The sequence below is a fragment of the Juglans regia genome, chromosome 2 (genome assembly GCF_001411555.2).
Source record: "Juglans regia cultivar Chandler chromosome 2, Walnut 2.0, whole genome shotgun sequence".
In the NCBI taxonomy this organism is placed as follows: domain Eukaryota; kingdom Viridiplantae; phylum Streptophyta; class Magnoliopsida; order Fagales; family Juglandaceae; genus Juglans; species Juglans regia.
Genome location: NC_049902.1, coordinates 20,979,639 through 20,993,859, shown reverse-complemented (window position 1 = coordinate 20,993,859; position 14,221 = coordinate 20,979,639). Strand labels below are relative to the sequence as shown.

Sequence of the window (14,221 nt, the reverse complement as noted above, 5' to 3'; positions counted from 1 at the left end):
GAGCCTTGGCAGGAAAAGTCGCGAGAGTAGGTTACTACTGGCCACACACCATCAAAGATGCAGAAGAATTCGTCAGGAAATTCGTAAAATGCCAATTGTTTGCACCAGTACTACATTGCCCACCAAAGAAACTAACGTAATCATCTCGCCTTGGTCATTCGCATAATGGGGAATCGATCTTGTCAACCCCTTGCCCCTGAGTAAGGGAAGTGTCAGGTTCATGGTTGTTGTCGTGGACTATTTTACCAAATGAGTGAAGGCATAAGTGCTAGCGACTATCACGAAAAACATCACCAAATTCTTGTGCAAGACCTTTGTGGTATCCCCCCCCCCCCCCGCCCCGAATTGGGACGATAAATCCTAAGAGAGGCCCACAAACACCCACCATGAGCCCAACAAACGAGTGAAGGGATACACGGAGTGACCCCATGAGGGCACCAGTAGGTTATTCGAAACCTACCTAGTTAATTATGAAATAATGGGCAATCATGAGGATATTCACAAACCATCCTTAAACAAATAAACACATGAGATATCCATCAACTATAGTAACTTCCTAGGATTAGCATCCATTCAAAAATATGATATTCAACATTCACGAAATCAACAGAAAAGATCAGGCAGTTATACAATCTCCATCAATTAAATGATCGCCTATATAAACAGTGGAAGCTGGTGATTCGAGGTATCTTTTTACTCAACCCATTTACCACTTTAATCTCGCAATACAAAATTCTAACTTAGGCATTGGAAGTATCCCCAACACACCGAGCCCTTACATTCTCTCTAGTGCAGGTTGATTGAGGTTGTGAGAAAGGAAGCGAAACAGGTCTGAAACAACAATTATCAAATTGAAGTACATGTTTGAATCAAAGTATACCAAAAAGGTCATGACAAAAAAGCACAAGAGTTGTAGGTATTGATTTCTATGCTAGAATAAGTAATCAAATAGCTTAAGAATTGTACATGCATCAAGTTCAAAGCATGTACATCACTTATGACATTATGTGGAGCTATGGTATGAATATGATCTTCAATATCAACTAAATACTTGAGACCATTTGTCTACATCATTTTTTGGCCAGCGGTTCTAATCGGAGGCAGCATCCAGCTGTTCTACTTCCAAACACGACGAATCCAACCAGGGCCGGAATGCTCCTTCATGAGACAAATTCTGGCACAACATATATATAATGCATTAGACTACAGTCGCTAGGATGCAAAGATATTAATCAGAACAGAATCCAAACACATCAAAAAGTTGCTGAGATTTTCAGTTATGTAATTGAAACAGCTTTTGGATTACAATTCATATTTCAGAACTGGAACAATTTATAAGAAACAGAGTTGGAGAAACCGGCAGCACAAAATGCAAAATAGGTGCCTATCGACCACCTTAATTTATCAAAATCAAATTTCCTTCACAGTTTTTATTTTTTCAAGTACAAACTACGAGAGAAAGATTGCAAGAAAGAGTAAATTAGGAATAGAAGAAGATGGAAGACTCACCTTAATTCATGCAAATATGAGAGCTTCACAACAATAAGAAAATCAACCAGGACCACGAGATCAAGGAGAATTAAGACAAATACAAGATGCTTTGCAAATATGTAAGATTCTCACCATTAACCAATAGAAAAATCCACGTAAAAGATTCAGAACTTCAGCATGATCCAAGCGGACTAGATTTATCTTCTTAGCAAGATCTGCAACATTATGAATAATTGATCAATAATAAATTTCACGTTACATTGTATCAATATGCAATTGTAACAAGATCTACACCAACAAGGATTTGACTAATTTTAGAAATGTTACTGACCCAAGCACAAACAGAATTGAAGGACAAAGTAAACTTCACATTCTAAACAATCACCCTTGTTTGTACAGGTAAACTTTTAGGGTAAATTCATTCATACCTGAATGGAGTTTTGAACAATTTGAGATAGGTACCTAGAGTACATTTTTGAAAAGAATGATTCCTAAAGTGATCCTTCCATCTAATATCCACTAATCCGTTAAACCTATAATGGAAAATTTTGATGTGGCACTCATTTGCCGTGCCAAAACCAATCATGTCATGATACAAGTCACAAATATGCAATCAACATTTTAAAAAGAAATTAAAAAAAATAACAAGTCAAGATGCCACATCAATTATAAAAATCACAATAACAAATGTAACTAAAATTAAGAAAAGAAACTTAAATTTGAAATAATATTTGAAAAGGAGAAAAATGAACTTAAAAAATTAGAAAATAAACTAAAGAACAATTAAAAAAATAAACTTAAAAACTCAAAAATCAAAATAAAATAAGAAACAGGTAAAAATTTTAAACTTAAAAATACATAAAGCAAAAAGTGAGCCACCTTCGTGACCTTTGGCGAAAGCAAACAATTATTGGAAGCCCAAATCGGGGCAACCCAGAGATGGGCCACAAAGGTGGTCGAGAGCCCCCCTCTAGGATGCTTTCAAGTGAGCCATCCTGTGTGCTGGCCCGCTCTGGCCACCATGAAAGCTTTGCAGATGGCCACTCAGAGCATTAATATTGGACTCATCAAATGAGTTCAATCTTCAAAATTTGATAATTTTAGCTTTAAAATCCTGGCATTGGATTCACCATATGCTCAAATGTCAAGCTTTTAGCTACAGTATATTTCCCTTCATCTTCAAATTTGAAGACTCACTATTCACACTCTATAATCATTATTTTATTTATTTAAATTATTGTTTTCCAATTTTGAGCCACAATATATTTAAGTTAGGAAATAATAATTTAAGTATCAAATTAAATTATTAAGTAACATATAGTTAATGTAATCGTAAAATATAAAAAAAATAAATTAACAAAATAATATTATATTATTATTTTGATGAATCCAATAGCTAATTTAATGTGGGTTATGGATAGAGAGGTTTTGAATTTATGAAAAACATGTACTTTTCATCAAATTTTGAAGATAAAAACGATGAATCTAATGCTAATTCTCGGGATCTAAGCTTAAGAAAGGATCGTTTCCATGGAAATTTATATTTTTTTGGTAAGTGGGTGGAAATTTATATTATGAGCTAGTTAGAAGGAAACCTTGAGAGGGGATGGATTCTTTAATAGACTATTGATCCGGGGGCTGTTAGGTGGTTGAAGAGTCCATTTCAGGAGGGTGAGATGACTAGGTGTAAATGGTTTTTCCCTTGCTTTTTTCCCTTGTGTTGTTGGATTGTGGGGGAGGATGATATATGTGGGGTTGCTATGCTTTTTACCAGAATGGAACCGTGGAAGAATATTTTTTTTACAAGTAGGAACCATGGAAGACTATTGAATGCTTGTTTTCTTCTATCGAAAAAAAAAAAAGACGGGATCTTTGGATGTCATTAACTGTTTGTTCAATAAAAAATGATACATTATTCTTAGAAAAAATATAAAATAAAAAACATCAAAATAAAGTTAGAAAACGAACTAAAATAACATAAATGAAGAAAAATACATGTAACAACTAAACAAAAAAGTCATAATCGAATAAAACTAAAATAAACCAAAACCAGAAAACTAGTTAATACCAAATTTAACTCGAAAAAATTTAATAAACTGGAAAAAAGAGGTCTTGCTGCCCACGAAGGCGGTCCGCGCCACCTCTAAATGATTTTCTCCCTTGAAAAATTTCACCAATGGCCATATCCCCTTCAAAAATGATTTTCTGATAAGCCTATTCAGTTCAAGTTTCATGATACGAACTCACATAATAGCCACCTTCAAATATAGACCCAAAAATAAAATTCACATGGCGTTGAGTACATTTTAGATTAAGTGTGAGAAATATAATTGCAATTATTGTCAATGCTATTATTATCACTTTAGAACAAAAGTAGACATCTTCAGATCCAGAATTAGCAAAGAACACTAAGTACAGTTGGGCACTTCAAGCGCAAAGAAACTCCCCCCTCCCCTGCAAAAGAAAAGGGACTAGCTACTTCAATCCTATGTGCAATTCTAATTGAAATCATGGGATATAACATGCCATGATTTGCAAAAAAGTCATAAGTTCCTGTAGTAATAAAATACAGAAAGGAAACAGTGTCTTTGACAGGTTTATCATCAAAACCATAATTACTTACCAAAAAGATCAACAAAGCATAATCATCTTGAAGGTAAATTAAAATGTAAAAAATAAAAGCAGCAAGCAGTATACATATCCAACTTACCAGAATAGTAGTCAAGATATGATTTGCCAGGACCTGCATCATATACTATTATCCGGCCACGCAAATCTCTATGGCGCTTCATTGGTTTGCGATCAGTTATTTCATGCCACAGTTCCTTGTACTCCCTCTGGTTGTAAGGTATGCTAAGGATTTCCAAAAGTCTCTCCCTAAACTGAGCACGGGCTCCTCCAGTCATTTTCTTTGCATGCCACTGGTTATGTATATCCATCTTGATGACATTCAATCCAATATAAGAAAGCTCATACACAACATCAATTGAAAAGACAGATTCAAAGACAAATACAAAACAAAATATAACAAAAGGAAAGCAATTTAAGCAAAGCTAACGTGAAACTAGATACATACAGATAAGTTCATTGGCAACCTTTTCGTATCAGCCAACTTTTCTTTACCAGCTATAGCTCCCTCATCATCATCCTCAAGCTTGACCTGATAGCAAACCAATACAAACAAATTTCATATATAATATCAATTGAGATTAATAATCCACTATTAGGGATGAGTAAACCAATGTAGAACAAAAGCAATAAAGAAATTAAGCAAAATTGTAGGCAAACTAGATACATACGGCTGAGTTTTTCACAATCTTTCTAGCATGAAGAAAACTTTCACCATCATTATTTTCATATCTTAATCTTTTACCACATTTGGCCAAAATATCCGCAGCAATGTTCTCTAGTTGCCGACGATTTGGGTGTAACTGATAAATCTCAGGGTTTACTGCAGAACCCCAATCTGCCTCATTAGAAACACGATTTGTGGGATATGATGTCTCCATCTTTATCTCATTCATAATATTGGATTCATTGTACGGAACTTCCAGACTTTTTTTTCCCTCCATCCTCAAGACATTCCACCAATGTTTCTTCACTCTGGAGGTTGTTGAGTCTCTCCTGTCTTCATTTCTTGGTGTTGCCAAATTCCTCCTATATTCTTCTCTTCGCGCTGATGAGTTTCTCCTGCCTTCTTTGCCTGGAGTTGCTAAGATTTTCTCATCTTCTTCTCTTGGAATTGTGGCGTTCCTGCTATATCTTTCTCCAGTAGTTGTTGAGGTACTCCCATCTTCTCCTGGAGTTGCTGAATTCGCTATATCTTCTCCTGCGGAAGTAGCTGAGTGACTCTTTTCTTTGTCTCCAGGAGTTGCCCACTTGTTCCCACTCCCACCAGACAGCTTTTCCTCCCCTTCGTACTTTATACAAAGTGGCATCACGTCCTCTCCATAGATTTCCAGCATATAGGACTTCCCATCTTCCCTCAAATTTTCCATGAACATACCATACTGAGGATCGATATCTTCATCTTCTTCTTCTCCTTTTCCTACTTCTTCTTCCTCCAAAGACTGGAAGTGCTCTTTACAGTATTTCTCTAAGGTGTACATAAATTTCTTGTAATCCTCATCCATTGGTGGATCTTCTTCATCACGATCGTCCAAGGCCATTCTGTGTTTCTTTGAAGCAGGAAAAGAAGTGGGCTCAAAATTTTCATCATCAAAGAGCGATCTTTTCCATGGCCTATGTGACCTCATGTCAAAAATGCAGTCTGAATCTTCAGAAATAGATGTCTCCTCTGAACCCGAAACAAAGGTTTTCTCTATAGCCACAGAGGCTGCCATTCTGTTTTCAGAAGCAGCAATATACATGCATAAGCTTCAAGAATGAAAATGAAGTCATAGTTAGGAACAAAATTATCAACATGAAATATCTCATCTCAAGAGGCATGGCATGTCCCAGTAGGGAAAAGGGGTGGGTATCGTGTGTAAAGTTCCATTCACCTCAAGAGCACAAAATAAAACAAACTCAAGACAGTGGATTAACAAGCAGCCAAAATGAGAAAGAATGCCAATCATAAGGTTAAATAGTATTAATATAATGTAACACCCCTTCCTGTAGGTCAGAAATGTCACGTACATTCGTAGTGTAATGCCCTGGTAAAGAGATTCAATCTCATAAAATACCTCATTTATTGGATCATAAAACTTATCCAGCTGACAGTCCTTCATAACCTAAAAGCTAAACATGAAAGAAATGACATAAGCTAGTTCTATGTGATACCAACACTGCTTAAATATCTAAATCATACACTTCTCTAGAAATTTATTCTACTCCCGACACTCCTGTTCTGCATCCACAAAATCATCATTTGGAACATTAAAACATAAAAACAGAAAAACAAACAAATGAGTTGAAGACTCATTTTCCAAAACTAAATAAATACTTAATTCAAACTATCTTACTACTGTTCACGAAATTCTAATCCCATTTCAATTAGCATCCCCTAAATGAATAAAGTTAAAACACAAATCTAACATAGACACTTAAGGGCAAAAACGTAATTACTCAAAAGTGCCTTCAAGAGGCATCATACGGAAAGGCTATGGGCAGTGGATTGAAGGGTATTTATGTAATAAATAAAAACAAGCATGCACTTTTTGGGAAAGCTGAAAACAAGACAATAAAAAGGAAACACACCAGCGTGTACTTTACGGGAGAGGAAGCACCTGGCGATACCGAGATTCAAAACTCACCAAGTGAAAATGGAGGTGCGATGTTAGATCTGGGTGGCTGGCCCAGAACCACAGCAGTAGAAATTTTGGAAATAGCGCGAGGTGATGGGGGGGGTGCCTGGTCGGCGAGTTCTGTGTCTTCCGAGAGGTGTTCCGACGTTCCCTGCGGTGGTCGACGGTGGGCGAGAGAGGAAAGGCCGTGCGTCTGACTCAGGTGGCTGGGTCGGCGGTTTCTGCGGCTGTTTCCGGCGAGTGGGTGCTTGGTTTGTTGGAAGGAAGGCTACGAGATTTTTGTTTTCAACGTGGGGGCTTGTTGTGAGAATGAGTTTGGCCGCAAGGGTGCTGCTGGTTTGATTAAAGGAATTTTGTGAGGGAAAACGAGAAGATTTATGGAAGGGTTTTGGAGCGTGAATTGGTTGCTAATTACGAAACTATTGAGGAAACAAAGAAATTTCAAAGCGGATCAAATCAGTCAAAAACTGCCTTACTTAATTCAAATCTACACAGTTTAGTGGTATCGCTTTTCTTCGGTAGTTCGCAGCGGCTGGGGACGACTCCGGTGAGCATGCGAGGTTTCTACGGTGGGAAATAGTATTAGGGCTTTCGGGAATTTTACAGTCAATCCCAAAAATTTACATTTTCGGGTTAAAAGAAAATTTGAAATTACCCATTAAAGAATCACGTCATAAACGTACCACATAAAAGTGAGATCCTCACTAACTGCATGAGTGATGTATAGTATTATCATGATATATGGTATGTCTCATTAAATTTTCCTATATCCCATTAAATTATTATTAAAGGATAGGATTTTGATTTTTACGAATTCAAAATTAAATATTTTTATAAATAAAATATTATCATATATTATACAAAGAGGATTATGCTTATTTACGTTTGGAAAAAATACAAAAACCGTTGAAACTAGGGATGCCATTAGGTAAGTATAGACAATGTAATATTCTCCCTCAATCACAAAATTATCGTGTTATTAAAATTATTTCATAATCACTTATTTTTTAATGACATTATGTTCTAAACAAAATGACCTTTCAAAGAACCATAGGCAGTATTGTGAGTCTCCTTCTTTTCTCTCTAGGAAAATAGTGGTAAAAAAGTCTTGTGAGAGTAAAAAGTTTTTCAATCCCAGTCTAAGTACGTTGTCGTCGGTTTGTTTTGTTCCCGTCTCTTCTCATGGAGCGTCTCGAGGAGTTATGGGAGAGGTTGAAGTTAATGGAAGAGGAATGTGTTGCAATTGCATTAGAGGAAACAGCCACGAGGGTAATGCAGCAAAAGGCAGAACTCTGTTTAATTGAAAAAATATGGAATGATCGAATGATAACAAAAAATGTGCTAGAGTCTACTATGTCGAGGGTGTGGAGATTGAGTAAGCCAGCAATGTTCAAAGAGATGGGTGATAACATTTTTCTGATTTCCTTTGCAACTCACGCAGATAAAAATAGAATTGAAGTGAGTCGGCCATGGTTTTTCGACAACTCTTTTTTTTTTATTAACCAGTTCAATGCGCTCATTCAACCTAGTAATTTGCAATTTGATAAAGCTTTGTTATGGGTGCAATTGCACAATCTTCCTCCCAGCAAGCATGTCAAAGGAATGTGGGCTCCAAATAGGGAATACGCCAGGGAAGGTGGAGGAAGTTGTTGTTGATGAGGATGATGTGGCTTGGGGTCCCTTTCTACGAGTGAAACTTAGGCTCGATTTGTATAAGCCCCTAGCGAGAGGACGAACAATGAAGATATGCAATAAGCAGTATTGGATCCCAATCAAATATGAACGTCTTCTGAAGGCTTGCTTTCAATGTGGACGTATCTTGCATGAAAGTCATGGTTGCCCTACATCTGCTAATTAGGACTCGCATGGGGAACAATATGGTTCATGGTTACACGCAAATTTTCTGAGTCGATGCCGAGGGGAAGATATTGGAGGTAGTCAGTTTACTGGAGACTATCAGTGTCGCCAGAATAAATCCCATCAAACGGAGGAGGAAGGTGGTGGGGGTCTTTCAAAGCAGTTTCATCAAAGTAGTTCCAAATCGTTATCTGGAAATCACCAAGGCGAATTTTCAGGAGGTAACCATGGACAGTTTAAAAATTCAAAAGAGTCCCCTTCAGAGGCTTTCTCTCACCAGAAAGGGATAAATATGTTGGATAAAAGCCACCCTATCATCTCGGGTGGTGATGAAGCAGTTTTTTATCATAGTGATCCCTTGGCGTTTAAAACCGTTGAGAGTGATATGGGTATTAACTCAACAACAGAACATTTGGGCCAAAGTCAATTTGGGTTTAAGGGTGACGTGGGTTTGGGCCAATCTCATGTTACTCATGCCTATACAGAGACGTAGCAGGACAAGTCTCAACTGAGTGCTAGGCAAGTAAAACGTTGGAAGGTTAGAGCTCGCTCTTCTGCTACCTTACTTGTAAGTGGACCTGCTATTAAAAGCAGAAAACGTGTTGTTACCATGATAGACTCAGATGAAATGTCACTCATTGGGGTTAAAAGAATTAAAATGCCAAAGGTTTCTGATAAAATGGGTGATTCTTTAACTGTTGAGACAGGTTTGAATCTCCATGCTACTAAATTGGTATCAGCAGAGGCTGGTTTACAGCCCTGCTGGGCACCATGAATATAGTAAGTTGGAATTCCCGTGGGCTTGGGAACCCACAGGGAATTCGTACCCTTCATGATCTAGCATGAAAAGAAGATCTTGATCTCTTGTTCTTACAAGAGACTCGTTTAAATGCTAGTAGAATGGAAAGAATAAAGTTTGGTTTGAATTTTTCAAATTGCTTGGCTGTGAGTAATGAAGGTAGAGGGGGTGATTTGGCTTTATTATGGCAGTCTCCGATTGATCTTACAATCCTACAGTATTCTAAGTTTCATATTCATGCAGAAATAAGGAGTAAAGCTAAAGACAACAGTAACATCAGTTGGCTTTTCAATGGAATATATGGGCAGCCTGTTACTGCTAGAAGAGTAGAAACTTGGGATTTAATAAGATCTCTTAAAGGGGATGCAGATCAACCTTGGCTTATTGCAGGAGATTTCAATGAGATTCTTCATGATAGAGAAAAGAGAGGTGGGAGATTTAGAGATAACAAGCTAATGGAAGATTTTAGATCAGTTATGCAGGATTGTGAACTCATTGATTTGGGGTTTAAAGGGCCACAATTCACATGGTGGAATGGAAGCGATAATCAAAATAGCATATCTGAAAGATTGGATTGGTTTTGATCAAATATGGAGTGGAGGGAAGTCTTTCCTTTATGGGGGTGGAACATGTACTTGTTGCTTACTCTGACCATTTAGCAATCTCTATGAAACAACCAAAAGACTACCCAACTCAGTTTCATCAGAAAATCTTTCGTTTTGAAACAATGTTGACCAGAACTGAAGAATGCAAACAAGTCATTAATGAAGCATGGAAGAGTGAGTCTGGACCCTCAGGTTTGCAATTATTAATGAAGAAAATCAAATCATGTGGGGAGAGATTGAAGGTTGGAATAGGAGAAGATTTGGGAATGTTAAAAGAAGAATTGAGGCTGCAAGAAGCAGAATGCATTCATTGCTAGTTTCATACCCTGAACATATTCATACTTCTTTGCATAAAGAAGCAAGAGCAGAAATGAACAAATGGCTGGAAAGAGATGAATCATGTGGAGGCAAAGATCCAAAGCTTTATGGTTGAAGGATGGTGACAAAAATACTGATTTCTTTCATCAAAAAGCTTCACAAAGAAGAAAAAGAAACTTTATCTCAGGGATCAAAAATGTCAATGGAGTTTGGCTTTCAGGTGCGGATAAAGATTCTGAAATTGTCAACTATTTTCAGACTCTTTTTACTGCATCACCCCTACAAGGCAATATGGAATTTCTAGAGGCTTTAAATGGAAGAGTGACAGATGATATGAATTTTGAACTATCAAGAGAATTTACAGCTGCAGATGTTAAAGAAGCTTTGCTACAGATGAATCCTGCAACTGCTCTTGGACCAAATGGTATGCCCCGTCTTTTTTATCAGAAACATCGAGAGGTGGTAGGAAGAGAAGTTACTCAAGCAGTTTTACATGTTCTAAATAGTGGGGAAATGGTTAGTAACCTGAATCACACTTTTATTTGTCTAATTCCTAAGAAGTCTAAACTTGAAATGGTGTCTGAATATAGACTTATCAGTTTGTGTAATGTAATTTACAAACTGATTTCGAAAGCCCTGACTAATAGATTCAAAGCTATATTGCCTAGAATTATCTCTATGACTCAATCAGCTTTTGTGCCAAACAGGTTGATTACTGATAATATATTAGTAGCTCATGAAGTGGTACATTTCCTTAAGCAGAAAAGACAAGGTAAGAAGGGGTACATCATACATGTCCTTAAAGCTTGATATGAGTAAAGCTTATGATCGATTAGAATGGAGTTTTTTGGAATGTATATGACTAAAATGGGCTTTGTTGAAAGATGGAGGAAGCTGATTATGATGTGTGTTAATTCAGTTTCTTTTTCAGTGTTGGTGAATGGGGTCCCAAAAGGCTCTATTTTTCCAACTAGGGGATTAAGACAAGGGGATCCTTTTTCCCCCTATCTTTTCCTTCTTTGCACTGAGGGTCTTATTTCTCTATTAAAACAAGCTGAAATTGTCAGAGGGGTGGAAGGAATTCAAATTTGCAAAGATTCCTCAAAGCTGAATCATCTGCTCTTTACAGATGATAGTTTGTTATTTTGTAGGGCTACTTTGCAAGCTAATCTCAATATCCAACATATTCTAGAGGTTTATGAACAAGCTTCTAGACAAAAAGTGAACAAAGCAAAAACTGCCATGGTTTTTAGTAAAAATGTGGAGCCTACTCAGCAAGCTGAAATTTTATCTTTTTGGGGGGGTCTAGCAGGTTCAACATTATGAGAAATATCTTGGTTTGCCACCAATGTTTGGGAAGAACAAGAAACTGGCCTTCGCTGATATTAAATCTAAAGTTTGGCAGAAACTCAAAGGTTAGAAAGAGAAGCTTCTGTCTCAAGGGGGCAAGGAAATTCTTATAAAAGATGTTGCTCTAGCTATTCTCTCTTTCTCTATGAGTTGCTTTAAGTTGCCTACTAGTTTGTGTAGTGAACTTGAGAACATGATAGCCAAATTCTGGTGGAGTCAAAAAAAGGAAGAAAATAAAATAGGGTGGGTGAGTTGGAGAAAAATGAGTGCTGCTAAAACAAAAGGAGGGCTTGGTTTTAAAGATTTACAAACTTTTAATCTTGCCTTACTTGCTAAACAATGGTGGCATATTCTGAATGGGGCAGGTTCTTTGTTGCATCAGATGTACAAGTCTAAATATTTTCTTTCATGTGAATTCAAGGATGCCAACCTTGGTCCTAACCCTTCCTTTGCTTGGAGAGGTACTTGGGAAGCAAGAGCCTATCTGATGGGAGGCTGCAAGTGGAGAGTAAGGAATGACAAGTCCATTAATATATGGTCTGATTCATGGTTTCCCAATCAGGATTCAATTCCTAGGCCTCTATTTTCTTTGAGTAGTGTGGAAGTTGAAACTGTGGACTCTCTTATTGATGATTCTACTCATTGGTGGAAGATGGACTTTGTTAGATGGTTGCTACCTCCTAAAGAAGATTCTGAGGTTTTACAAATTAAGTTGGGGCCTTACCCTCGAGAGGATAGACTAATTTGGAATTATGAGCAAAATGGACTGTTTATAGTGAAAAGTGCCTATAAGTTCTTTTATTCTTTGAAATTTAGCAGTAATGAGGGAGAAAGTTCCCATGCTCAATCTTGTTATTCCCTCTGGAAGAAACTATGGAAATTACAGATTCCAAACAAAGTGAAAGTGTTTTCTTGGAGGGCTCTTAAAGATAGGTTACCCACATTACACAATCTGAAAAAAAGGAAAGTGGTATCAGAAGATGTATGAATTATTGGAAGCAACAGTTCAATTTTCTAGATCTTGATGGAGAGCAAAATGATGTTTTTCTAGTCTCTCAAATGTTTCTACAGACTGGTATCTCTGGCAGCTTAGAAAAATTCTTCCTTATGGCTTGGGCCTTTTGGCATAGAAGGAACCTGTTGTTATATGAAGGAGTAGTTCAAAGTCCTTCTATCTCTACGGAACATGCTTTACTTCTCTATAGAGAATATGATGAATCCCGTAAAACCTCTGTACAGGCCCTAGATATGATTTATAAGTGGCACCCTCCTTCAACTGCAGTTTTAAAATTAAACATTGATGGGGTTGTTTTTGCAGACTTAGCTTCTTCAGGTATTGGGGTGATTTTAAGAGATTACCAAGGCAAAGTACTACTATCAGCATGTGGTAGAGAGTGTTGTACAAGATCCTATTGAAATCGAGTTACTTGTCATTTTGAGGGGTCTGCAGTTATGCCATTCCAATGGGTATACCAGAGTTGATTGTGGAATTTGATTCTCTACTAAATGTTCAAGCAATACAAAGTATGGAGGACCCCATGTCAATAAAGGGCAATATGATTTGTGCTATTAAGGATCTAATGAACTCCCTCCCTAAGGTCTCAGTGCAACATGCTAACCGATTATCAAATAAAGTTGTTGATGGTTTGGCCAAGCATGCATGGTTTCAAGATTCTTTGGCAGTTTAGGGGGATCAAATACCTGATTCTATTGCACTAATTGTAGAGGCTGAAATGATGTAGTTTGTATTCTGTTACATAGTCTATGAACATCTAGCTATGTAACTTTGCTTTCCAGTTAAGCTGATGAATACAATTATGGTTATCATAAAAAAAAAATGTTCTAAACAAAATGAAAGCACATAACAAATAATATTTGTCTTTATAGTTTAAATTATCAATTTTGCAATCAAGTTCTTGTCTGAATTTATACTCAAGTAGAAGAGAGATAAATACATAAGTACTGACAAAATTGGAACTTATAGAAATTACAATGGAATTAGATCTAGGTAAACCGTACCCTTCTCTATTTTCCCTATTTCCTCCCCCATAGCCCTTCTCTTCTGCAATGCACTTCTTCGACTGGAACCCCATAGCCCATCTCTGCCGCGAATCACTTCTTCGATTGGAACCCCATAGCTAAATCAGTTCTTCTTTTCTCCCCCAAATTTCTTCTTCTCCTCTGCTGATCTAAAACTCCCTAATGCTTTAGGGCAACCACTATGTGTGTGCTAAATTCAAAGAGCGATGACCTAATTGCAATACTACCAAATACAACAAAGATGCAATCTGAAACTCCCTAAGTCAGAACTACTACTGCATATCACAATCATCCATGAAAAATCATCTTTAGACAAACATAAAGTTTTACCAGCTCAAGATTCCCTGTAAAGTTTTTTCATTTCTCTTCTCGTTGGTATCCATAGATCAAAGGGAGATGCTAGATCACGTTTGGGATCTATTTTCATTTTTCTGTTTGGGGGCATCCGTTCGTCGATTCAGAGGGAGAGGGAGAGAAAGAATGAGAGGAGGATCACCTGTATGCAGGTCCAACTC

At 37.2% G+C, this 14,221-nt stretch overlaps 1 protein-coding gene across 4 annotated transcripts; it reads right to left on the bottom strand.

Moving 5' to 3' along the window:
• Positions 1-843: 843 nt before the first annotated feature.
• Positions 844-7,450, bottom strand: LOC108998501. 4 transcript variants are annotated; one of them, XM_035686457.1, is made up of 6 exons: positions 6,747-7,450; positions 4,791-5,868; positions 4,568-4,651; positions 4,202-4,460; positions 1,624-1,706; positions 844-1,174 (listed from the first exon to the last, which is right to left on the bottom strand). In XM_035686457.1, exons 2-6 carry the CDS (start codon positions 5,859-5,861, stop codon positions 1,091-1,093), a joined length of 1,581 nt encoding a protein of 526 aa, XP_035542350.1. In that variant the 5' UTR covers positions 5,862-5,868; positions 6,747-7,450; the 3' UTR covers positions 844-1,090. The 4 variants fall into 4 exon arrangements, with proteins under 4 accessions (XP_035542350.1, XP_018830602.2, XP_035542351.1 ...); XM_018975057.2 differs by having other exon boundaries at positions 4,202-4,430; XM_035686458.1 differs by having other exon boundaries at positions 4,791-5,835.
• Positions 7,451-14,221: the final 6,771 nt, after the last annotated feature.

Excerpts from the sequence above, each read along its gene's own strand:
- LOC108998501 (XM_035686457.1), bottom strand. The coding sequence starts at position 5,861 with ATGTATATTGCTGCTTCTGAAAACAGAATGGCAGCCTCTGTGGCTATA. Across the intron at positions 4,652-4,790 it reads AGATTGTGAAAAACTCAGCC|GTCAAGCTTGAGGATGATGA; the intron begins GTATGTATCTAG and ends GTTTGCTATCAG. Across the intron at positions 1,175-1,623 it reads GATTTTTCTATTGGTTAATG|AATTTGTCTCATGAAGGAGC; the intron begins GTGAGAATCTTA and ends ATGTTGTGCCAG.